Source organism: Labeo rohita, unplaced genomic scaffold, assembly GCF_022985175.1.
Source record: "Labeo rohita strain BAU-BD-2019 unplaced genomic scaffold, IGBB_LRoh.1.0 scaffold_224, whole genome shotgun sequence".
Taxonomy (NCBI): Eukaryota; Metazoa; Chordata; class Actinopteri; order Cypriniformes; family Cyprinidae; genus Labeo; species Labeo rohita.
The window spans coordinates 56,748-83,047 of record NW_026128484.1 but is presented as its reverse complement, the minus strand read 5'-3'; the positions used below and the strand labels follow the sequence as shown (position 1 = coordinate 83,047).

Genomic DNA, 26,300 nt, shown 5'->3' with positions numbered 1-26,300 from the left:
GTTCATTCAGAAGAGATTCAGCAGGAGGTGATGAATGTGGTTAAACGGGCGTCTACAGCGGCGGTGTGGTTGGGTTTACGTCACTCCTGCACTGTGGGCATCTGGTTCTGGGTGAGCGGAGAGACCGTGTGCTATCAGAACTGGGCTCCAGGGAACGGCACATCAGAGGAGGACTGTGAACACACAGTGAGATCTGGAGCAGTTCAGTCTGGAGGAGATCAGCACTGGATCAGCCGTCCTGAAACTGACAAACTCAACTTTATCTGCAGCAGAAATTAAGAGTGAATGGATATACTGACATTTAATTTAAGATAACAAATGCTTGTGTGTTTCTTGTTGATATTCTGTTGTCCCCTTTGCTCCATTTTAAGAGCCTCATCAGTCAGAACTGCTTTTACAGACACTTTCAACATGTACTTTCTGTTACTTAATAACTTAAGAATTATGAGACATTTGTGTACCAATTTAATTTCATGAGGAGTCATATGGGCATCATATTTACTTATCATTAGAAAAAAAAAAAAAAAAACTTTATACTATTTTCTTTCAGTTTTATCATGATAATTTGCTCTTATCAATGTACAGTTTCATTAATTAATTATCAATTAATTAATTAATTATTTTCTTTTTTTTTATTTCACTAAGTTATGTTTCACTGACAAACTTCGGGAGGAGCACGCACAGATAATTAACACGGCCAATTCCTCATCTGCAATCACACTCCCTATCCAATCAGCACGAGAAAATCCTTACAAATAACCAAAGCAGTCTTTGCACTCAGTTCGCTCCTTTTGCTATTATATCACAGACCCATTTGGCAAGTTGTCTACTGGGTCTATGGTATTCTGCATGTGTAAACCCTTACATTCATGTGTTGTGTCAGTCATTAGTAGACAGTTTACAGATGAATGATGACTTTATAAAGGTTTTGAACGGCCCCATTTGGGTGACAATAAAAAATAATCACAATCACAAATCGTCTTACTGTATAAAAACGTGTTCATGAAGTTTACATCACATATATATCAAGCAGATCTGCATTGATGGCAAATTCAATTCAGCTTTATTTATACAGCACTAAATCATAAATACTATTATCTTATTATCATAGCACTGTTAATACCTAACTCAAAACACAGCATTGCAACCATATATATATATATATATATATATATACATACACACACACATAGATGTACAAAAATACCATCTGACCCATTAAAAAACATTTAACAATCTTTCAGTGTGGGTATCACACTAATGGGTTGTTAACATGTTAAATTGTGAATGCTGTGCTAGATATACGCCAACAGCTTCATCTTGTTGATCCTCTGGAGGGATCTGGAATGGGGAGCAGGTGTAGTGGAAGACAACACAGTGCTGAGTTCTTGTAGAGCCTTTGGTGACCTGCAGAATTCCACTATCATTCATTGCTGACCATGCTTTCCCACTTGGTCTCCATCACATCTGCATCTCCATTAGGAGTGGAAGCTGCAGTCCAGTAGAGGTGGTTAATAACAGCTGGCCTCCACTGCTTCAGATCTTCACACACCCTCATGTCTTGCAATGTCTCCCAAAGCCTTACCACATGAGAATTAATTACCAATTAGCTGTGCAAACACTAAGCTGTAACTACCTGTAACTAAGACCTGATGGTTATAATATTAACAAACTGAGGTTAACTTACCAGTTATGCTTTCTCAAATGGTAACGTTTTTACATTTTTTTTTTTTTTTTTTCTTTTTTATTATATTGCCAATGCTTGATAAGAGCACATTATCATGATAAAACTGGAGAAAAAAAAAAAAAAAAAAACAGTATAAAGTTTGCTGCCCATATGACTCTCAGTTCATGCAGAAGAAATTCAGCGTTGTGTGATGAACATGGTTAAACGGGCGTCTACTGCGGTGGTGTGGTTGGGATTACGTCATTCCTGCACTGTGGGCATCTGGTTCTGGGTGAGTGGAGAGACCGTGTGCTATCAGAACTGGGCTCCAGGGAACGGCACATCAGAGGAGGACTGTGAACACACAGTGAGATCTGGAGCAGTTCAGTCTGGAGGAGATCAGCGCTGGATCAGCCGTCCTGAAACTGACAAACTCAACTTCATCTGCAGCAGATATTAAAAGTGAATGGATATACTGACATTTAATTTAAGATAACTAATGCTTGTGTTTCTTGTTGATATTCTGTTGGTCCCTTTGCTCCATTTTGAGAGCCTCATCAGTCAGAACTGCTTTTACAGACACTTTCAAGATGTAATTTCTGTTACTTAATAACGTCAGAATTATGAGACATTCGTGTACCAATTTCATTTCATGAGGAAGCATATGGGCAGCATATTTACTAATCATTAGAGAAACCTTTATACTGTTTTCTTTCAGTTTTATCATGATAATGTGCTCTTATCAATGTAAAATTAAATTAATTAATGTAACTTTTATTTTTTTTTTAATTTTCAGTAATGTGTGTTTTAAGAATCTCTGTATCTTGGTGTGGCTACTTCTCTCTCTTATATTTGAAGACTTTAATGTATTATAATCATCTTTGGAAATGGTTGAATGTGATTCTGTGAGCAGCAGCTCTTGAGAAGAATATTCTTTGTGTCTCAGCAGAAATACATCTGATTTATTCTTCAAATGGCAGAAGTGAAGATTGGGAATAAAATATTGTGTGAGGAGAGCTGGTGTTCTTATACAGATAAATGTAAATAAGTGTACTACAGTCATGCAGGTGTCTGTACACTCATCTGATTGTGCTTTACTGTTTCTGATGTTTGGACACTTTTAGATCAGAATAAAAAAAATAAACTCTAAACAAAGAGATTTCTTTGCTGTTTGGACTCTTTAATGTTCACATAATACAAATAGCTACACTCTAAAAATGTTTTTTAAAGGTTATTTACATGCAGTAACACTACTATTTAAAACCACTATGTCCTGAATAACCCACAATTATTAATTATTTAATGATTACATAGGTTTAAGCATAAACATGGTTTAAGCAACACAAATTGTGTGCAGTTTCTTCTATGTAATGACACTCATTTTGTAAAGCTTTCCCTCTTTTCTCAAGACCAGAAAGTAAAAGTAATTAATGAAGAAAGTAATATTTAAGTGTTAAGTCTATCTGGTGTTCTTTTTAATTATATGAAGATTCTGAGGTGAGTATTTACACAGCCATTTATGAAACATATTACAACATTCATATATTGACATAAACATTTGTATCATATATATATAATATGTTTATATATGTATAATACATATTTTGACATAATATGTCTCATATATAATTATTAATACACAAAACAAATGTCTTTGTATGTTTCATGTACAAATTACACATACATGTGGCATATATGTCATTGTAATATATGTGTAATAGAGTTTTAGTATGAATTAACTAGTAAGAAAAATGAAGTGTAGGTAAAATATGTTTTTGATAAATATATGGGATATACTAATGTGACTTAAGAAAAACATTGTGTGCACATGCATTTTGAATTTATGTTATTCATTGTCAGATGAGGCAGAGGAAGGAGGAGGACTCAAGAGTGTAGAGGTTAACTGAATTTATATTAGAGTTCAAAAATAAACAAATACAAAAATTACACTCTAAGCAGGCAGTTGGAGCTCACATGGAAAAGGCACAGAAACACATATACAGAAAACTATCTACAGTGGGAAACCATCCACAAAAAACTAACACAGGACTGAGAACACAAGGGGACTGAATCTGAAATCATCCCCAGAACCTCATTCATTATTCCCTACATTAGGTCAATAATACAGTTCACCTGAATGAAAATGAGTGAGTGAAATCGAACGTTGAGTGCACATTGAGTCTTGACCTCTTTCATGGAAATTATGAATAAAATTATGAATTTATACGTCTACTGTATTACGCTGTGCACCATTAATAAGCGCTCTATAAAATGAATGGATGGATGATTCAGCGGCGTCATGTGATAGAATTCATCTGGTGAGACGCAACATTTCATTCATCGTGTGACTCTCACAGTGCATTATGGGTATTCTCTAACAGTTGAGCAGACATCAGTCGACACTTGTTATTGCTGTGCATTGTGGGATTGAATGAGTGCACTCAATAATGTTTTAGACCCCAATAAAAATGGATGTCCTCTCAAAAAGTGCCTTATTTAAGGGTATGGGGGAGGAGGGTAATGAGGGAGAGCAGGTGGGGCAAATAAACCGGTTCATCTAACAAGAAGGGCACGGTTTAATACAGTAGACAGTGGAGCACAACAAGTGAAACAAACAAAACAAAGCCATTTGTCAAAAGAAAACATGACACAAAAATAAACAGCCAATGAGAGCTCTCACATAACATAACATGAAAGCTGGCAGACAGTGAGAGTGAGCTAATGCTTGGTTTCCATTGTTATGCTGATGATACTCAACTATATATCTCAACAAGACCAGATGACACTTCTGAATTATCGAAGTTAACAGAGTGTGTTAAAAATGTAAAAGATTGGATGACCAACAATTTTCTGCTATTAAATTCAGATAAGACAGAGATATTACTTATTGGACCTAAAAACAATACACAGAATCTTTTGACTTACAATTTACAACTAGACGGATGTACTGTTACTTCCACTACAGTCAAAAGCCTGGGTGTTATATTAGACAGCAACTTGTCTTTTGAAAATCATATTTCTCATGTTACAAAAACAGCATTCTTCCATCTTAGAAACATTGCCAAGCTGCGAAACATGTTACCTGTTTCTGATGCAGAAAAGCTAGTTCACGCATTCATGACCTCTAGACTGGACTATTGTAATGCACTACTAGGTGGTTGTCCTGCATCTTCAATAAACAAGCTACAGATAGTCCAAAATGCAGCTGCTAGAGTCCTTACCAGGTCAAGAAAATATGATCATATTACCCCAATTTTAAAGTCTCTGCACTGGCTACCTATTAGGTTCCGCATCAGCTACAAAATAGCACTTCTTACCTATAAGGCACTTAACGGTTTAGCTCCTGCATACCTAATTAGTATTCTACCACGGTACAATCCATCACGCTCCCTAAGGTCACAAAACTCTGGACTGTTGGTAGTACCTAGGATAGCAAAGTCCACTAAAGGAGGTAGAGCTTTTTCACATTTGGCACCCAAACTCTGGAACAGCCTTCCTGATAACGTTCGGGGTTCAGACACACTCTCTCTGTTTAAATCTAGATTAAAGACACATCTTTTTAGCCAAGCATTCAAATAATGCATCTCATAAACTTTTCCTGCAGCTATATCTGATCAAATGTTCATTATTAATCTTTTAGCTCTGGTTTAACAAACCTTCCTTTTCTTAGTTTGAACAGCAGCTACGCTAATTATGTTCCTATTTGTTCTCTGTTTTTGCCATGGGATTGACATCCCATGGTAACTAGGAATTCACAAGCTCCAGTGTGGATCCAGAACACTTAAGAAGAGATGATGCCAACCCCACAGAGGACTTCAGATGATGCCAACCCTGAAAACATACAGCACTACCGAATTCTGCTACTAATTTATAGTGTTCTTTGTCTGTTTGATTACATCATTAATTGATCTTTACCACACATCTCTGCCATATGTACATCAAGCTACTACTACATATATTGTAAAAATGTCAATTTGGTGTAAAGCTGCTTTGCAACGATATGTATCGTGAAAAGCGCTATACAAATAAATTTGAATTGAACTGAACTGAATTGAATATATTGTTAACATACAGTATCATAAAATTTCTATTATATATATATATAGGCCTATATACACTGATTTTACTATCAGTATTTCATATATGAAATCCTAAGCATACAGAGTATTTGCATGCATTTTGTTTAAATGCAATAATGCAGGTTGGAGCTGGGGACAGGTGAGTATTACAGGTGAGGATCGAGAGAGATAAAGGAGATCTTGGAAGGAGGTATGTAGGAAATTGCCGGTAAGTAGAGCATAGTGCTAGAATCTTTAATTCACATGGGAGACCACAAAGAATGAGAGTGTGGGAAGCATGGGCGTCAGAACCATTGATTGTGGGTGGGACAGGACCCACTTTTGAAGACCAATGATATCAGACCCACCCACTTTTACCGTCTCTAATTCAGCGAATATGTCTGTGCACATTTTAGAGCGCCATCAGTCCAATCCATTCCACATAACAAATGCGATAATAGATTAAGCTCTATGCTCACGCATATGAATAGGCAGCATCTGGGGTCGAGGAGCAGACGGAGAGGGGCGCGGGCGCATCAGGCGCAATCTTCAAACATAATTTCAAAGGATTTCAATTTCAAAGACAGCATCGCTGTCTTGGTGTGTTTACGGAATATTTGCATTTATTCACATGCGATTTGATTAGCTACTGGTGGACTGTCATGATTTTGGCTAATACAGGATACAACTGTATGATGCGCATCAGAGGGGATTTAGATATGGGTATACGCAAAGCCGACTGATAAAGAAGTGGGTATACTTAGAGTACCCTGCATTATACCACTGCATGTTAATTAAACTCCATTTTGTGTTTTCACTAGTTATTCGTGCCTGCTGCACTCCCAAAACACAGCAAAGTAAACAAAGCATCTGAGCGTATCTGCTGCTCAGATACACCTACCCGACACTTTATTCAAACTTTTCGATTATTTCCTTTATTTTTATTTTTATTAAAAACAAATGCCTTTCCGATGTAAAATAAGATGTGAAAAGGCAGAAGACCAATTTTGGCAAAAGGTGGACGCGAACTCGGGTCGTTTGCGTCAAAACAAACTAATTATTTGTTTTACCATTTACACCACTGGAACCATGTTTAAATAACCGTCCTTTGCAGTGTTGTCACATGAACTTTTTAGGGGAAGGACCCACCCACATTCATTTTGCTTCCTACGCCAATGGTGGGAAGTGTGTGCTCTTATAGTCTGGGCTGGGTGATGAGGTGATCCATGACAGGTGTGGCTGATTAGTATTGGGGTGATTGAGTGCTCCAAGTGATGGAAGAGCCCGGTGAGGCTGTGACAACAATATAAAAATTCATCAAATAAATATTTTTAATATATGCATTTAAAATAATTGTAATGAGTGTTTAATATATGGTGTGAACTTATAATTTCATATCCTGAGGATGTATATAATAATAATATATTGTCCTATAAGACAACATAGTGTGTTACGCCTTTAAGGATGATGTCCGTTCTTGGGCTAACACATTTATTTCTGTTAAAGATGTGAAAACATAGGTTTAGACAAGGAGCATTTCTCGCTGCATATAAACTGAAACTCATCAAGTACAAACTACTACTTCTGTTCTGTTAATGTCAGATATCTTAACACAGTACTACAAACAATAACATCTTATCTTCGTATCACATTCAGCGCTCAAGAAATACCTGACGCAAATCCATAAACACTGTAACAAAATGGATCTGAACGTGTTTGGTGCCCACTCTCACGTGGTATGGTAAGAAAAGTATGACAAATAACTTCATTACGGTGTTGCAAACTCCTTTAACATGAGCGAGTCATGCATAAATATAACCATGTAAATGACTATTAAGTATGCTCCAACTTTGGTAAGTGCATTAAGCTGCATTATTATGTTTTTTCCACATACCAGATGCACCAAAAACAATTACTGTTTTATTCATAACAATTTCACACAATGATGCCAAATGAGGTTGTGACATTAAGGAGTAATCACAGACACATGTTTTCTTAACTAAGACTGCACGTCACTACACAACCAAATCAATGTCCATACATATATTTAGTTCATCATTCTTTGTCTTGCATTCTTAACTATATGTATTTAAGGCATTCATTTTTCATTTTTATCACACTGAAAACCACTAGCATCCAGTGGAATTGACAACGTTCTCATCCGCCATTTTAGATACGACACTCTAAACCATGGTCAAAGTCGACATTTCTTAACATCTCAGGCATAAATTTTAGCTCTATAAGAATACACCACCGCCGAGCACCACTACAGCAATAAATATTGTCAACTCACCTGTGAAAGATGTGAAAACACAGGTTTAGACAAGGAGCATTTCTCGCTGTATACACTGAAACTCATCACGTACAAACTACTACTTCCGTTCTGTAAATCAACTACTGACGCGTAGTGTAAAGTTTGGGTGCCCCCTGCTGACGAACCTGAGCTGAACAAGGGTAATTTCCTCAAAACATTGATAGTGAGACCAGTGATACTAATGAATCTGTAAATAATGTTTATTGTTCCCAAATTACAGTCATTATTCAAAATCAAAAAATATGGGGGGCAATTTTTATTTGTCCTTGTTTAAATACTCAGGGCAACATATGATGCTCATGACATAAATGTCATATATTACTTTTCTGTATGGGATTATTATACAATGTATAAAATTATGGGATAATTATAAAATTACTATTCATACACTTAGCGCCTTCACTTTACTACAGGAATTGACAGACCTTGTTGGATGTTTATACATGTTTTGACATTGAGATTCCTTATCAAGATAGTTTGTCTGTACATTTGCTAAATTATATCAGCTTTTATTATTAATTGGTTTGGTTTATTTGTAAGACTGATTTTTTTCAGAGTTTGCAGTTGACTGGTTGCTTATTTTAAAGGTTGAGAAACTGTTCAATTGTTGAATTTTGTTTTGTGTCTGATTTATGTTTAATTGATTGATAATAATTTATCTTTGCTGTATATGTTTGTATTTTGGAGATGAGCTTTATTTCTATTTAGTGATTTTGGCATTACACTGATTAACCTTAAGATTTGGTTCATTTACTCCGCTCAAATGATGCTCAGAGTTACTGCAGACAGAATCACATTGATCTGGTCAGTGTGAGGATCCAGAATGACAATCAACAGGTTAAGCAATTCATTAGTGAAAAGAAATTTATCATCAGGTCTTACAACAATCAGTTTCCTTTTGTGTGGATGAGTAGATCCTCACAAAACACACACAATCCATCCATCACCTCCAGATCTCTAAAAGTTCACTCTATATGTCTGACATGACAAATTCATCCACAGTGTTTGTTCTGCATGTTGTGTTTGATCAGTCTCTCTCTAGTTTCAAATTGTATTTTGTTTTGTTTCCAGATAAACTGATTCCGATCACAGAGACTCTGATGTGGCCTGAAACTCTGAGATACTGCAGACATTTATTAGAGTAATGGAAATAACACAATATCTAGAAAATAAATCAGGAAAAATAACCTGATTGCATTAGACAGTGTTTCAAATGAACTATATATTTGACGGTTGTGTTACATCTACTACAGTTTGAGATTCACTTTTACTGTCGATGATTTTATGAACAGACTCATTAACCACATTAACCAGGGAAATGTAAAAATTCTGTACATTTGATTTAATCATCTAGATGCATTTATCCAGTAATTTTATACTTGAATTTTTTTTTGTTATCAATCGGCATCTGTTCTGCTTTGTCTTTTTTTTTTTTTTTTTTTTTTTAGATTTGTTGCATTTATTTTTTTTTACATTTTAAACGACAGAGAAAAATTATCACATCATGTAAAGCCACCTTATTTTCCTGCTGTTCTCCAGTTTTCTTCAAAACACATAAAGTTACATGTTGACCGTTTTCCCATAGAATAAACTGTCTTCAGCCTTTTTATATCACTGGGGCAACAGTGAATACACAACTAACATATTAAAATTAATTACACTTGTGGGTTGTGTGAATGTAAATGTAATATTTATTTAATTATTTTTTGTAAATTTTTATTTACAATAAACAGTTATACAAGATGCTTTATAATTCTGAAATATGTGAATCAACACTAAAAAGAAAGCAAGTAAAAGTGAATCATTTCATTGTAATCATAATTATAAAGAAATTCCAGGCAATGCATTTAGAATCAGAATTAATGTCTTTAACAAACAGAAATTTACTGAAATACAAACAGTGATGATTTCCAGTGTGTTATTTTCCATTGCCACAATGACCTGTAAATAAATTATTTCCTATAAAATCATTCCTATTTGTGCAGCTTATTTCATATGTTATTGTACAATTATGAGAACAGACTCACTTTTATCAGCATTCACCTTCTGGATCACCCGTTTAGGGGTTTGAGACCAACGTAGAGTCACGTTTGTGAATCCTTTGTCAGCCAGAACAGATCCCAACTGAAAATAACATATTCATACTAAACTGATTAGATTGAAATATAACAATACACTCAAATCTTCATAGAGACTTTTATCGTACCACTGTAAACCCTGATTAAAACAATGCCATTATATCCCTCATGAAGCAGCTCTGGAGCGATTTATTATTAAAGTATTTGGTGATTTTCCTGAAACAACTTTAATTTTATATACGATCAGTAAAATCTTCACTAATAATGAAGGTTTCATGTAAATCTCCAAACACACAACAAGACTTAAAATGTCTACAAAGTCATGTAAGCACTTCACTTAATTTCAAGTGCATCTCAACTTCAGGACTATGAGTGTCTGTTTTTCAAAAGAGGGAAACCAAATGAGAGCTGCTGATATTTTACTCACAACAGTTGAATTTTTTTTTTTTTTTTGTTTTTTTCAGAACATTTTCTCTCACTGAAGGGTCAGTTAAATCAACTCTGGAGTTAAACTGCATCTTTACAAATGATCTCTTTAAAACTGGACCTAAACAAAGATACACAGATACATGTAGTATGATTTAGTGAAGGTTGCTTTTATTAAAACATATTAATGCTTCTTACTGTTTTGTTGACAAAATATGTGGCAGTGTTACACCTTGTCCATAAACCTCCACCTCACACAGAGTGAGTATCTTCATGTCTCCAGGAATGATCAGATTCACATAACGTCCCTCCATCCCACCGCATGAGTAGTTGTAGGACTCACCTGCTGGAATAGCAGGAATAACAGCACATCTACAGACAGAGAGAAAGAATATAGAAATACTGTCATATCTGCATTAATCCTTCACATTTGTGCTCAATGTCTCTCATTCTGTCAAACTCAAGTTTCTCACATGGGATTGTCACTGCCGTTGTTCTCCAAAGAGTTTCCGATGTGAATCTCCGCTCCGTTTATTTGTTCTGCACAGCAGTCGTTTCTGTTAGTGACGACCACTTTACTAATTTTGTACACATCACGCAGATCCAGCCTCCACCACGGGTTAGTCTCATTAAGGGTTGATGAGCATAACGGATACTGCTGGAGACCTCGATTACTATCAATGGCCTTTTCAGCAAACCAGCTCATAAATGTTGATGACTGTGTAGCGGCTCCATCCACTGCCACATTTCCTAATAAAATTTATGAGAAATAGCATGACACGTGTGTCAAAACATGACACATCTTAATTCACAAACTTTGCAGTGGTTGTGAAGAATATAAAAATGACTTGAGGTGAAGTGAGTCATTTCTACATCAACTACTGTCAACAAAATTATAAACACAATTACGTTGTGTCTAACGATGCCCTCACAACTATATTCACAATAATTACTTCTTTGTACCTCAACAACCTGTCAGAAAACTAAAACCCTCTTTTACAACACCCATCTCTCATCTTCAAAACATTCATTTGGAATGAAAACTGTGTTTTGTGTTGGGAAATCGTAATTTATGCAAATTTAACACAGTTGATGCATTTTTTTTACTTCCTACATTGCTTTTTCCATGCTTTTTGTTGGTCATGGTATATGCTCACATTTTATAAAAAAACCAACAAATGTTTATGATTCTGACACGTTTTGTTTGTCATGATAATCTTGGTACAACATAAGTACAATGAAAGGGATTAGTACTGACGTAGTTTAATAAATGTCATAATTTGCAAGGACATGAGCATGAATAAAGTATGGCTATTTAGATTTGGCAAACTATGTCTTTATTAGACATTTTTAAAAAGTATTTATTACATTCAATGTTAAAAAGTTCTCTACAGCATTCAATTACCTGCCAAATACCCGTAGACTCCAACTTCAGTAAGACTAAGAATCTTCTGATCTCCAGGAATATGAACAATCATATAACGTCCCTTCATCCCACCGCATGAGAAAGTGTCTGTAGCACCGTCCGCAAGAGTAGAAATTGTAGCACATCTACAGACAGAAAGATCATCAGTTATATGTTTCTGTTCACCTGCAGTCATATTAACCAAGACAGTCAAAGAAATATCCTCACACAGTGTTGTTGTAAATGTCAAGGAAGTTCCCGATACGAATCACCGCCCTGTTAATCCTCAAGCCATTAGTCGGTCTGTTAGTGATGGTGACTCTGTTCACTCTGTAAACCTTCAGCAGATCCACTCTCCACCACGGGTCGGTCTCAGAGTTAGTGTGGGTCCAGGAGTTTAACAATCCATCAAGAGCCAATTCAGGTATAGAGTCTAAGTAAATTGATGACTGACTAGTTTTGCCCCACAGTGCTGCGTTCTCTGGAAAATGTTTCAGAGATAATGGCCAGTAAGAATCACCATCTTTTTATTGTCATCAAGCGTTAGAGTTTGCAGAAAGCTTTTACTGAATTCATCTTTATTATTCCTCATCAGCAACATGTCTACCACAGGTTTAGAAATTAAGAATTGCAAACAAATGCCAATGAAGAATGGATCAAAGGAATGATCCTACAATGAGCATTGTTTATTTGATCAGATATCCAACATTTGTTATTTCATATAATTATAATCTAATCAAGCCCTGATTGGTTTGTGATTGCCATTATAATCTGATATAAGGACTGGACAAGAATTTAAAGTTGCAATGAACTGGAAGTGACATGTCTTTTCTTTTCTGTTGTGATGTACATTTGAGTGAAACAGATTATTGACAAAGAATGAATATAGGGACTTGGTACAATGCATACAATCAGGTGTTGACTGGATGTTTACATTTGGGCAAGTGGAGGTGGATCTAAATACAAGCTTGCAGGGGTGGAAATTTAGGTGCACTAAATGATCGGAGGATCTATATACAGTACATCACCAGAGAGAACAAGTCTGTTGTTTCACCTGAAGAACCAGTTTTGACATTTTGATCAAACAATACAAGATCAAAAAAAAAAAAAAAAGAATGTGCACATGGATGAATTGTGTAATTGAATTTAATTCTGTCAAGACCTGTAACATGCATGCAAAACACAGTGAGTCAAATTTCATTTCATGCAAACTTTAAAATGCATTCTAACAGAGCATTTGTCCAGAAAACTGATTTGAATTATTTTGTAAATGGATGCACAATGTGCTTTATGAGGTTTGAATGAATGAATGAATGAATGAATAAATAAATATTTCTTAGAGACCTTTTTTTCAAGGGAAATATTGGCTGTTAATAATAATAATAATAATAATAATAAATGGTCTCAGGGACTGTAACATCAAACTGCAACAGAGCTTTACTAAAGGGGTAAATTTCCAAGTAATTTTATATTTATCAGTTCAAACAGACAAAACAGAACAAACATCTCAAAAAATTGAATGATTCTTACCTTCTTGTCCATTTGCCATAACCTCAATCCATAAAACCCCTGTGGAAACAAGTGATTGAATTCATTTTCAGAGAACCAGGTTTTGTTGAATGACTGTAATATGTTTTTGATTTAATTCACTTTGATATTGTTGCTAATAAAGAAAGCATCATCTAAATTAAATTATATCATTGTCATGATATCAGTTTTTTGCACTACAAATTTAGTTTACTACAGCATCCAAGTACAACACTTTATGCGAATAACAACATATTTTTACTCCAAACGAGTGTTTCAAAGGGCACCTATTATGCCTCTTTTTACAGGATGTAATATAAGTCTCAGATGTCCCTAAAATTATTCAGCTCAAAAAAACCCACAGATCATTTATTTTATATATTTTTTTAAAAAAGCCTATTTTAAGTAAAGTAGAAAACACACTGTTTTCATGCATGTCTCTTTAAATGCTAATGACAAAGCTCAATCCGCCACTTTTTCCAGAACATGAGCTGTGCCTTTACTGCTAGTATATTGTTGCTCTTTGTTGTTTTGATTGCTTCCATTGCCCTCATTTGTAAGTCACTTTGGATAAAAGTGTTTTGCTAAATTATTAAATGTAAATGTACTGTGTATAGTATGTTGCTAAACCTTTTAATACTTTTCTTTTAAATTTTTTTTTTTTTTTGGAAATATATCAGATAAGGTCATATTTCTGTGGAAACACATACCTGACACATAAAGACTGTCAAACCATTTACATACACAAACAAACCATTTACATACATACACTCATTTTTTTTTAGGATGAAGACTGAGTTTTATACATTTTACAGCGGACGGCTCATTTAAATGCACATCACATGAGACACACATTGTCTCTCCTCCCATCCTTCTATATCACACTCACCCATCTCTCTCTTCACTGCACCTGCTGTGTTTTCTTTTACAAACACAGAGAATATAGTAGTTTAAGTTACACATGTTAGTTAACAATCACACATAACTGGATCTTAAGTCTCTTCCTTTCAGGACATTTATTTCTGAAGCCAAGGTTAGTTTATAAACAACACAATCACACTGTTTTTCTGAGCAAAAGCCTAATGTTGATATTTGCTTGTAATAAACATGCAGTAATAATGTGTGCTATTTTTGTACATTTGCATATACAAAGCAGCGGTTTCTTTTTAGGTACTAATATGTACCATTTAGGGAATAAAGTACAAAGATATACCTATTAGCTTTTGTACCTTGGGGTACTGCCCCAGTGATGGCTATTAACACATTTGTCTTTTATTGATTGATTGGTTGACTGATTAATTATCTGCAGTACTTAATTTGTACAGATGTGCTGCAAACAGCTTTACGGCTCCAGGTCTTCCAAACACAGACGGCCCGTCCCAAACACTCTCATTGGTTGAATCTGACATACAGCTTTCAAAAGCAAAAGTAGTAGAGTGATGCAGGTATGACGTCAGAACCATTACTCAGTGTGAAAGGCAATGAATTCAAGTCTAAAAGGATGATCTTTAAGTGAAGGAAAAAAGATTTAAGAAAATGTGATTCAAGGATACTCAAGTTGATTTTATGAATATACTTGAGTGAAGTTCAGTATGTATGCAGTATGTATACTAATATAGATGTAGTGGTAGTTTACTTGTAAATGTACAATATTGTGTGACGTCATGCAAAAATGATTGCTCTACCGACAATAGCACTTACATGCAAGGTGTAATTTATCAGCCCCGAAGACGTATACAAAAGCCCATGAGTGATGACGTGAACAAATATATACAGTGTAATCACTAAAAACCCGAAAATACAAAGTGACAAAGTAACAACAAACTAACTAAATAAATATACACACATACATGCTGTCGTTTTCCAAGGTGCCAAAAAAACACCATGGGAGAAAATGCAAATGTTGAGGTGGATTTTTCCTGTGAAGCCGCTATGGAAATGCAATACTTCATTATGGAACATACAGACCCTTGAATCTCCCCATCTTGGTGCCGACCCTGCTCCAGTCTCAACCACATTCAAATTAACACACTTTCATAGAATTACAGCCACAATGAACAATGCAAATAAATATGCTGACATATACGTGAAAGAGGAAGAAAAATGAAAAAGCCTTTTGTTTTTGAGCAATAAAAAAATGATGTGACGTGCTGAATGAGGACAGAGCAGATCTAATAATCACATAGTTTGAAGCTGCAGACAGAAACATCAGAGTCAGGACGGAAACACACAAACTCTAAGGTAAGAACAACTCATGTTCATTCTTTATCTAGAATATGACTTGAGGTATATTGTTTTATTGATTGTGTGTGGTGCATATATTTTCCTGTTAAAGCTGGGCTCACACTGCAAGATTCTGGCCACTATCTGGCCGTCTGAGACCAATTTTGCAAATCCTAAAAGATTCTTCAGATTCTAGACTAAAATCTGTAGTCTTTGATCGTTAGTTTGAAATGTTCACTGACAGCTGATTAATGACCGCTGTGATTAAATTTGACCTCCGATTTGGCACATGTCCTGCAGTCTGACTTCTCCTAAAATGAACATCAAACTGTCTTTGTTTTTCCAAGACAAGCCACGATCATGATCATGTTCAGCATTCTGCAACAAATATTTTTTTTTTTTTTCTTGACATTTGTCATAAAGTTTGCATGATATATTCAAATTCAAAGCAGGCTTCCCCTTGGAAGCATGAAAATTACCCATGGTTTTATTATAGTAAAAGTGTAGTAACCATGTTTTTTTTGGCACATTAATTATCATTTCTATAACCATAGTTTTACTACAAATGCCATGGTTAAACTATGGGTTAAACTATGGTTAATTTGTGGTTACCAAAAATCATGTTTTTGGGTTTTATTTGTATTAAAATAAGTAAAGACTTTCTTGTTGTTCCAAACTATTAATTAATTTTTATGTAAATTGTGGTTATGGATTTAGAATTAGTTAGTTAGTCATGTGCCTCAACTGTAAAATAATATCTTTATCAAAACATTAATTTTTGAAATTAGCAATATGTAATGACTAACTGACTAATTCTATATTTTATTTGGACAAACCAGTCAAAGGTGAGGTATATTTGTAGCAATAGCCAAAAATAATATTTTCATTTTTTATTTATTTATTATTTTTTTTTGCACCAGAAGATTTCAGATTTAAATATACAAAAAAATATTTTTGTTGTAGTAATGTTCAGCCAAATATTTTTCAATATTTTAATTTTTTTGCACCCTCAATCATTTTCAAATAGTTGTATCTCACCCAAATCACGCAAATCAATAAACATCAATGGAAAAATGTACCCTTATGACTGATTTTGTGGTCCAGGGTCACATATTACTTAACAATTAGTTAATAGTTCTGTGCCTCAACAAGTAAAGTCACAACATAATGATACATTTGCAAATCATTAACTAATGAGTATTTAAAGCAGACAACTGGAAGATGAAATAAATAGGTTTGACCACTGTGGTAATTAACATATGAATTTACATTATTAGTTAATAAAATGAGTTATTAGGGAATTAATGCATCATGACACATTTAACTAATAACAATTTATTGATTACTTAATCTATGATTCATATAGAATGTTCATTAGTTGCTGATGTAGTAATCATTAATAAACGATTTAGTTCTTCATGATTTATACATTAACTCGTGATTATCTGTGCATTAATTAAGCATGAATTAATGTATATTTGTGCATACGTATTGTAAAGTGTTAACGACCTTTGAAACTAATGTTACTCTGCAAATACAGACCAGTGACTGTTAAAATGTATTTGATGTCTGAATCATTCATAACATTTTGGACATTTATAAACAGACTCATTTATAACATTAAATAAAACATTTTGTCAGACACAAGTAAATTAGCCTACATATTATTTTGTTTTGCTAATTACTTTACTAATGTTTTGTTTTTAGAATTGTGGGAGAACCGTGATCGATTATTCTAAAAATCAATTATCAAGAGTCATAGCTTTAAAAAATAAATAAAATAAAATACATAGGCTAATATCTGGCATCTAACTAATACTATTAGTAGCCAATTGTTTCTAAAATTAAAATGTAGTTCTGCGAATCCCCCTACCCCCTGGGCCCCACCATGGTTCATTACGCTTGTAATCCGTGACTGAAATCATGTTTCACCAAAATGAAACTAGGCATGTTTGATATTTGAGTTTATCTATATCTTTCCTCTTCAGAAATGGCTCAAACTCTATATTTCATTCTTCTTCTCATTGGTGAGTGTGTTTGTGGTTTTATTTATAGTTTCTAGTTTCATTTGGTTTGATCCTGTTATGAAAAGCATTAAAGCAAAGCCTCTCTTTCACAGCTCTCTGCTCCGTATCTGAATGTGTTCAGCGTCAGTATCACTTTATAAATGAGAAGAAGAACTGGACTGAAGCTCAGAGATACTGCAGAGAGAAATACACAGATCTGGCCACTGTTGACAACATGAGTGACATGAACGAACTGAAGAAGAGTGTGAATGATAGAAGTGTTCAGTATGTCTGGATTGGGCTGCAGAAGACGGGTCGTGATAAATGGCAGTGGTCTTCAGGTGAACCTGCGCTCTATCTGAACTGGGCTACTGGACAACCAGAAGGCAGAGATGATTGTGCTATGATGTTAAATGGACAATGGCATGATTTGCCATGTAGTGATAACCGACATTTCATCTGCAACAACAGTGAGTACAAACACCTAATGTAATAAACATTAATTTAACAAAATATACTTCATATGAAACAATAAATAATAATAATAAAAAAAAATGTGAATGCTATAAATTAAAATAATTAATAATAATAATAATAATAATAATAATATATTATTATTATAATAATGTTAATGTTGGGGCAGACATATCTGACAAGCTATTGTTAACTAAAAATAAACAGAAATAAAGGAGATCAAATTATAATCTACCAGGTCTAGATGTCAGATTTCATAATATTACAGTGTAGAATGTGAAATAAATCCAAATCAAACGCACTAAGGAGCTGAGTGAGAAATAACTTCTGTGACATATTTAATCATATTTGATATCTTGAATTTCATTTGTAATCCACTGAAAACATTTCTTACAAGTTTTGATGATTCTTTAAATAAAGGTTAAAATCATTTGCACAATATAAATATTATTCATTCATTTATTTATTTCTTTTTATTTTTCATTCTCCTTTAAACTCATTTTTCTTCAACCTCTCATGCTTTACATATATATTTAGATTTATACAAGATAGAGATACACATGTACAACACAACCTCACAGCCACACTTCTCACTTTTATCTGCTTTTATTCAGCATGTGTCCATATTACAAACTGTAATGGTACAAATTACTTGCCATTAAAGCTGTCAGTTATAAACTCAACTATAAGCTCAGCACATTTGCATTAAATGATCCATTTTTAAAGTGTTTGAAAGATACTTAAGCATTGCTTTTGTTTTTCTTAAAGCAAACACAGGACTCGTCCTTGGAAATCAGACGATGAATTGGACAGATGCTCAGAGTTACTGCAGACAGAATCACATTGATCTGGTCAGTGTGAGAAACCAGAATGAGAATCAACAGGTTGAGCAGTTCATTAGTGATAGACAGTTATCTGGATCACATGTCTGGATCGGTCTGTTCAGAGACTCATGGCAGTGGTCAGATCAGAGTAACTCCTCATTCAGATACTGGAGGTCTGGTCAACCTGATAATTATAATCGTGCTGAAGACTGTACAGCTGTTGAACTGAACACACAGGGACGATGGAATGACATCTCTTGCACCAATCATTATCCTTTTGTGTGTCATGAAGGTGAGTAGATCCTCACAAAACACACACAATCCATCCATCACCTCCAGATCTCTTAAAGTTCACGCTACATGTCCGACATGACAAATTCATCCACAGTGTTTGTTCTGCATGTTGTTTTTGATCAGTCTCTCTCTAGTTTCTGCTTGTGGTTTGTTTTGTTTCCAGATAAACTGATTGTGATCACAGAGAATCTGACGTGGTCTGAAGCTCTGAGATACTGCAGACAGAATCATGTGGATCTGGTCTCGGTTCATTCAGAAGAGATTCAGCAGCAGGTGATGAATGTGGTTAAACGGGCGTCTACTGCGGCGGTGTGGTTGGGTTTACGTCACTCCTGCACTGTGGGCATCTGGTTCTGGGTGAGTGGAGAGACCGTGTGCTATCAGAACTGGGCTCCAGGGAACGGCACATCAGAGGAGGACTGTGAACACACAGTGAGATCTGGAGCAGTTCAGTCTGGAGGAGATCAGCACTGGATCAGCTGTCCTAAAACTGACAAACTCAACTTCATCTGCAGCAGATATTAAGAGTGAATGGATATACTTACATTTAATATAACAAATGCTTGTGTTTCCTGTTGATATTCTGTTGATCTCTTTGCTCCATTTTAAGAGCCTCATCAGTCAGAACTGCTTTTACAGACACTTTCAAAATGTACTTTCTGTTATTTAATAACTTCAGAATTATGAGACATTTGTGTACCAATTTAATTTTATGAGGATTCATATGGGCATCATATTTACTTATCATTAGGAGGAAACAAACAAAAAAAATCTTTATACTGTTTTTTTTTTTCCTTTCAGTTTCATCATGATAATGTGCTCTTATCATGTACAATTAAATTCATTAATGTAACTGAAAAATGATTTTGTTTTTGCTTTTTATTAAAAAAAAATTTCAATAATGTGTGTTTTAAGAATCTCTGTATGCTGGTGTGGCTACTTCTCTCTCTTATGTTTGAAGACTTTAATGTATTATAATCATCTTTGGAAATGGTTGAATGTGATTCTGTGAGCAGCAGCTCTTGAGAAGAATATTCTTTGTGTCTCAGCAGAAATAAATCTGATTTATTCTTCAAATGGCAGAAGTGAAGATAAGTGAGGTATAACATTGTGTAAGGAGAGCTGGTGTTCTTATACAGATAAATGTAAATGAGTGTACTGTATTATGGCGCCACCTAGAGTCATGCAGGTGTCTGTACACTCATCTGATTCTGCTTTACTGTTTCTGATGTTTGGACACTTTTAGATCAGAAAAAAAAAAAAAACTCTAAACAAAGAGATTCCTTTGCTATTTGGACCCTTTAATGCTCACATAATATAAATAGCTACACTCTAAAATGTTTTTTTTTTTTTTTTTTTTAAAGGTTCTTTACATGCAGCAACACTATTATTTAAAACCACATTGTCCTGAATAACCCAAAATTATTAATTATTCAATAGGTTTATGCATAAACATAGTTTAAGCAACACTAATTGTGTGCAGTTACTTTTATGTAATGACACTAATTTTGTAAAGTTTCCCCTTTTTCTCAAGACCAGAAAGCAAAGTAATTAATGAAGAAATGAATATTTCAGTGTTAAGTCTATCTGGTGTTCTTTATAACTATATGAAGATTCTGAGGTGAGTATTTGCACAGCCATTTATGAAACATATTAGAAATTGGGACAATTTCATATATTCATTTGTAGCATATAATATATATGTTTATATATGTATAAGACTGTATACATAGATATGTATATGACACTATAGATCAACCAGTTCAGGTAACAAGAGGGGCATGGTTTAATACAGTAGACAGTAGAGCACACAGAAACAATAATTGGAACTGGAATAATTGTTAATAAATGGAATCTTTTCTGGGAACGTCCTAGGCTTTTCTGTGCTCCATTTGACTAGTAAGCGAATTCTCAAATAACTGCTATGATGGCTTTTGTTCTGAACGCTTAAATGATAGTACTTGCACTGTCCAATCTATAAAGACTGTGTCTGTTCCTTGAATAGTGACAAATTTAATGCAGGATCTAGAAAAATCTGATCGTAATTAAACCAGAAAAATGCAAAATAAATGAACATAAACCATTTTTAAAGCTTGGGCTTCTAAACATTAGATCACTTGCACCCAAAGCAGTTATTGTGAATGAAATTATCACAGATCATAGTTTTGATGTACTCTGCTTAACTGAAACCTGGCTAAAACCTAATGATTATATTGGTCTAAATGGGTCTACTCCACCAAACTACTGTTATAAGAATGAGCCCCGTCAGAGTGGTCGTGGTGGTGGTGTTGCAACAATATATAGTGATATTCTCAATGTTACTCAGAAAACAGGGTACAGATTTAATTCATTTGAAATCGGCAGAACTATTGTTCCAGCCACCAAAGATAGATTCACAAATAACCTGCCTGATTTATCACAACTGCTCTGTGTACCCATTAATACACAGGATCTAGACAAAATGACTAGCAACATGGGCACCATCTTCTCCAATACGTTAGAAGCTGTTGCCCCCATCAAATTGAAAAAAAGTTAAAGAAAAACGTACTGCGCCATGGTACAACAGTATTACTGTTACGCGTAGTGCTGGATGGACGAGACGGGAAACAAGATACGATACAAACAATTACTTTAATATAAATCTTCATATGGAACAGGCAGGAACAGGCAGGAACAGGCAGGAACAGGCAGGAACAGGCAGGAACAGGCAGGAACAGGCAGGAACAGGCAGGAACAGGCAGGAACAGGCAGGAACAGGCAGGAACAGGCAGGAACAGGCAGGAACAGGGCGATACATCCACGCACACAAAACAACATCAAAGACCGACAGAGAACTCAAGATTCAGACAGACTTATAAAGGGCGATAGATAATTACAGACAGGTGAAGGTGATGACGATAATGAGGACTAAACCAAAGTAAGCAGAACGACGGGGGGAGACAATGGGAGAAACCAATGACATGAATGTGACAATTACCCATTCTCTCAAAAAAGAAACTCGTAATCTTGAGCGCAAATGGAGAAAAACTAACTTGGAAGTTTTTAGAATTGCATGGAAAAACAGTATGTCCAGATACAGAAGACTTTTAAGCTGCTAGGGCTGAACATATCCACAAACTCATAGAAAACAACCAAAACAATTCAAGGTTTTTATTTAGCACAGTGGCTAGATTAACAAATAACCAGACGCCACTCGATCTAAAATATTCCTTTACAGTTTAATAGTAATGACTTTATGAATTTCTTCACTGATAAAATAGATAACATCAGAAATACAATAACCAATGTAGATTCTACTGCGTCTAATGTGTCAACTTCTTTTGTCGCACCCAAAGAAAAACTGCAGTACTTTACCGCTATAGGACAGGAAGAGTTAAATAAACTCATTACTGTGTCTAAACCAACAACATTTAGATGCACTGAATGATCCGAAGATACAGGACATCACCAAAGAGAACAAGTCTGTTGTTGCAAGATAAAAAAAAAAATAAATAAATAAAAAATAAAATAAAAAAAGTGCATGTTGGAAGAGAGACACAGAAGACGTGGAGATAAATGAAAATAGAATTGAATAAAGACACAAATGAAACCAAAATCCAGGAGCAGGCAAAACAAACGTATGTAACTTGTAGACAAGAAGAAGGAGAACTTGAAAGGGTGCCTTGATCTCTTCGTGAAGCTAAAACTCAAGAAGTTCTCACAACACATGCCATGCAACAAAACAAACTTTCTAATCTGACAGGAAGATCTGGAAGAAAGACCATTTGTTCATCTGTCCCTTCACCCATCCTTAAGCCCCCTCCTTGCCCCCTGGGCATATGGCCCAGGTCACTAAAAGGTGGCTTAGAAGTGTTGGGAGACACTTGCATAATGCATTTACTCTTTCTTCAAAATCCATGATCATAACTTTTTCATGTTTGGAATCATTTTTATGGTCTCATTGCAGTTGGAAATATGATCTCAGTCCCACATCAGTAGAACAGACCAAAAATAAAGATCTCAAATCTGAGGAGAACTCGGTTCCACTGGTGTGGGTTGTGCCTCTGATAAGGTCTTTGCCAGATGTTACTTTTTTTTACCCCAGGTAAAATATGGCTTTCAGGTCACCTCCTGTCCCAGCAAAGTCCTGTGAAGTCTTTATTATGCTAAATTTATGATTGTTTTGTTATGATTTGGGTATTTAAAGAGGATTGGCGAAACAGTCAGGGAAGCATCTGTAAGCAGAACTTCCCACACGACTGCCGTGTGTCTCTATATTTGCCCGGTATGCTGACTCTTTGAAATTATTTCTTATTTTACGTTTTATGCTGATCAGTTGTGCAACTAAATGTTAATGCATTCTTTTTAATTGATGTATTTGCTCCATCGATTGATTGAATTTACTATCTTTTACTGATGTTTTTCTATGCCTGGCAAAATAAAATGTTATTTCTTGATTCATTTTAGACTTTTCTGAAATCATTATTACTAGTAGATTGCGAGGAGGCTTTTGCTACCGCAAATTAGAACCAGGATAGAGCAAACTGCAGGCTCAGGACTGAATTGAGCAGTTGGCACTTCACCTGTGACCTCCTGATTTCTGTCTATCACTGATGTTAGCAAGTTGTACGGGAGAAGACTAAATTAAACTGCACTTTTTGTGAAGGCAAGAAGTTGGCAGCTGTCAAAAAGGGTATTAGTCACCTACATACCTCTGACTCAGCATCAGACTGGCGTTTTTGTGATCATGAGATCGGCGCAATTGGCCGACGCCAGACTCAAAAGAGGCATTAGGTCCCCAATGAACGCATAATTGAAAGTATAGTGAGTCCGAAATAATCAGATATCTAAATTATGACACAACTAATATTATGATCAGCACCTAAAATTACTATCGCAATTTGTAAACACTTAAAATTTGAGTCAGATTTAAATGAGGAAGGAGTCAGAGTTAAAATAGAAGTCAAAGCCTTAATAAATCAAGTTACTTTTTACAGAAGCACCAGGAAAGACATACATGCAGAACACCTCACCCAGACTCCTGGACTTCACTTTTTGGGCCAGTGGGTGGGACCTTTCAAACTCAACAGGAACTAATATACACTGGAATAATTAAACACAGGTGTAAGGAATCTAATTAATGACGTGATTAACTAATGAAAACAGGAAAATGACCATAAAAGGAAACACAGAAACAAAGATGGGAAACACAAAGCAAAACAAGTCCAAACCCCTGACAGTGCACATGGGTGAATTGTGTAATCGAATCTAATTCTGTGAAGACCTCTAACATGCATTTAGAAAAGAGTCAGGGTGAAATTTGACTTCATGCAAACTTTAAAATGCATTCTAACCAAGCATTTGTCCAGAAAATTGATTTGAATTATTTTATGTAAATACATGCACAGTGTGCTTTATGAATGTGTCGTGATCCTGGCTCTGTTGGGGTTTTTCCTGCCTGTGTGTCTGTTTGTGTTTATGTTGTCATCTCGCCACGTGCGCTGTGACTATGTCACTCTCCCCGCCCCGTGTCTCCCTCCAGCTGTTTCTCGTTTCCCATTTTCACATTCACACCTGTTTTCGTTCTCTGCTAATTTCTTCCTCTCTATTTAAACTCTCGTCCCCTCTGTCCTGTGTCAGCCTGTTTTGATCTCTTGCCAAGTCTAGTCTAGGCCTGTTTATTCTCTGCTATTTTTCGCCGCGCCTTTGGCTTTTGTTATTTTTTGCTCTTTGCCCATAGTACCCGCTGGCATTCCGCTTTGTCAGCTTGATGGTGTTGCAGCTCTGCATTCTGTGCCGTGTCATCCTCAGTGTGATTCCTCGTGCCGGGTCGAGATCGCTCCCCGAGGATTCTCCATTTGTTACTGCTGTGATTGTTCAACGCTGGGTCGAGATTCTCTCCCCGTGCCTCGTCATCCTCCGTGAGTTTTGCCTAACGGGTCGAGGTTCCTCCCCGTGCGTTTTTGGACTGAGTTTTTTTTTTTTTTTTTTTTTTTTTTTTTTTTTTTTTTGCTTTCCCCAGATCACCTCCAGGGAGGAGCGCTGGGAGGACTATTTTCTGTGAATATTGTGTGTTTTTTTTTTTTCCTTCAATAAACCCATTTTTGCCCTGCATTTGAGTCTCCCGTATCAGTCATGACTGAATGAATGAATGTTTCTTAAAGGCTTTTTTTTTTTTTCCTAATAATAATAAAATCAAACTCCAACAGAGCTTTACTAAAGGGGTACATTTCCAAGTAATTGTATATTTATCAGTTCAAACAGACAAAACAGAACAAACATCTCAAAAAACTGGATGGTTCTTACCTTCTTGTCCATTCGCCATAACCTCAATCCATAAAACGCCTGTGGAAACAAGTGATTGAACTCCGAGAACCAGTTTTTGTTGACTCACACTGTAATGTTTTTGATTTAATTCACTTTGATATTGTTGCTAATAAAGAAAGCATTATCTAAATTAGGACAGTCATGATATCAGATTTTCCACTACTAGTTTAGTTTACTACTATTCTCTTCCTTTAAGAATAAGTTGTTAAATGTGTAACGTTCTTATTTCCGCCAGCATCACGTCAACAGCGCAGTCAGAGCGCAGTCACGCTGTCATTCATGCCGTGTTGATGTGCAAGAGAACGTTTGTGAAGCTGTAAGTTTACTTACTTAAAAATGACAAAGTGTTGATGGTGATTATGTATGTAATCCTGATGTTGATTATAAATGATGACATTAAGCGATCTTTTTGAGCGTGATTACACCGTTAAACAGCCGCGTTAGCCCGCTAGCATAAGTGCTCGCGCTGGAAATGTTTACAAAGTTTAATCCGCCTAAGTTTGCTGTTCTGTATAATAATGCCTTGTAGTAATCGCTATTACTATGGAAATAATGATACATTACCATTTGTTCATACAATTCATACAGCATCCAGGTACAACACTTTATGCAAATAACAACATATTTTTAATCCAAACAAGTGTTTTAAAGGGCACCTATTATGCCTCTTTTTACAAGATGTAATATTAGTCTCAGATG

General features: G+C 35.4%; 2 protein-coding genes across 2 annotated transcripts; one reads left to right on the top strand and one right to left on the bottom strand.

Annotated features, from left to right (window-relative positions):
• Positions 1-10,651: 10,651 nt before the first annotated feature.
• Positions 10,652-13,496, bottom strand: LOC127159520 (uncharacterized). Its single transcript, XM_051102329.1, has 6 exons — positions 13,478-13,496; positions 12,176-12,428; positions 11,948-12,093; positions 11,016-11,292; positions 10,773-10,914; positions 10,652-10,663 (listed from the first exon to the last, which is right to left on the bottom strand). Exons 1-6 carry the CDS (start codon positions 13,494-13,496, stop codon positions 10,652-10,654), a joined length of 849 nt encoding a protein of 282 aa, XP_050958286.1.
• A 4,176-nt stretch (positions 13,497-17,672) lies between these two features.
• Positions 17,673-20,147, top strand: LOC127159525 (C-type mannose receptor 2). Its single transcript, XM_051102331.1, has 4 exons — positions 17,673-17,724; positions 17,817-18,173; positions 18,946-19,293; positions 19,459-20,147. Exons 1-4 carry the CDS (start codon positions 17,688-17,690, stop codon positions 19,818-19,820), a joined length of 1,104 nt encoding a protein of 367 aa, XP_050958288.1. The 5' UTR covers positions 17,673-17,687; the 3' UTR covers positions 19,821-20,147.
• The last annotated feature ends 6,153 nt before the right edge of the window (positions 20,148-26,300 follow it).

Bases quoted from the DNA above. Each gene is read 5' to 3' on its own strand.
- LOC127159520 (XM_051102329.1), bottom strand. The intron at 11,293-11,947 runs GTAATTGAATGC...AAATTTTATTAG, and splicing joins AGTCTACGGGTATTTGGCAG to GAAATGTGGCAGTGGATGGA. The intron at 10,915-11,015 runs GTGAGAAACTTG...CTCTGTCTGTAG, and splicing joins AACGGCAGTGACAATCCCAT to ATGTGCTGTTATTCCTGCTA.
- LOC127159525 (XM_051102331.1), top strand. From the start codon at position 17,688: ATGGCTCAAACTCTATATTTCATTCTTCTTCTCATTG. The intron at 17,725-17,816 runs GTGAGTGTGTTT...TCTCTTTCACAG, and splicing joins TTTCATTCTTCTTCTCATTG to CTCTCTGCTCCGTATCTGAA. The intron at 18,174-18,945 runs GTGAGTACAAAC...TTTTTCTTAAAG, and splicing joins ACATTTCATCTGCAACAACA to CAAACACAGGACTCGTCCTT.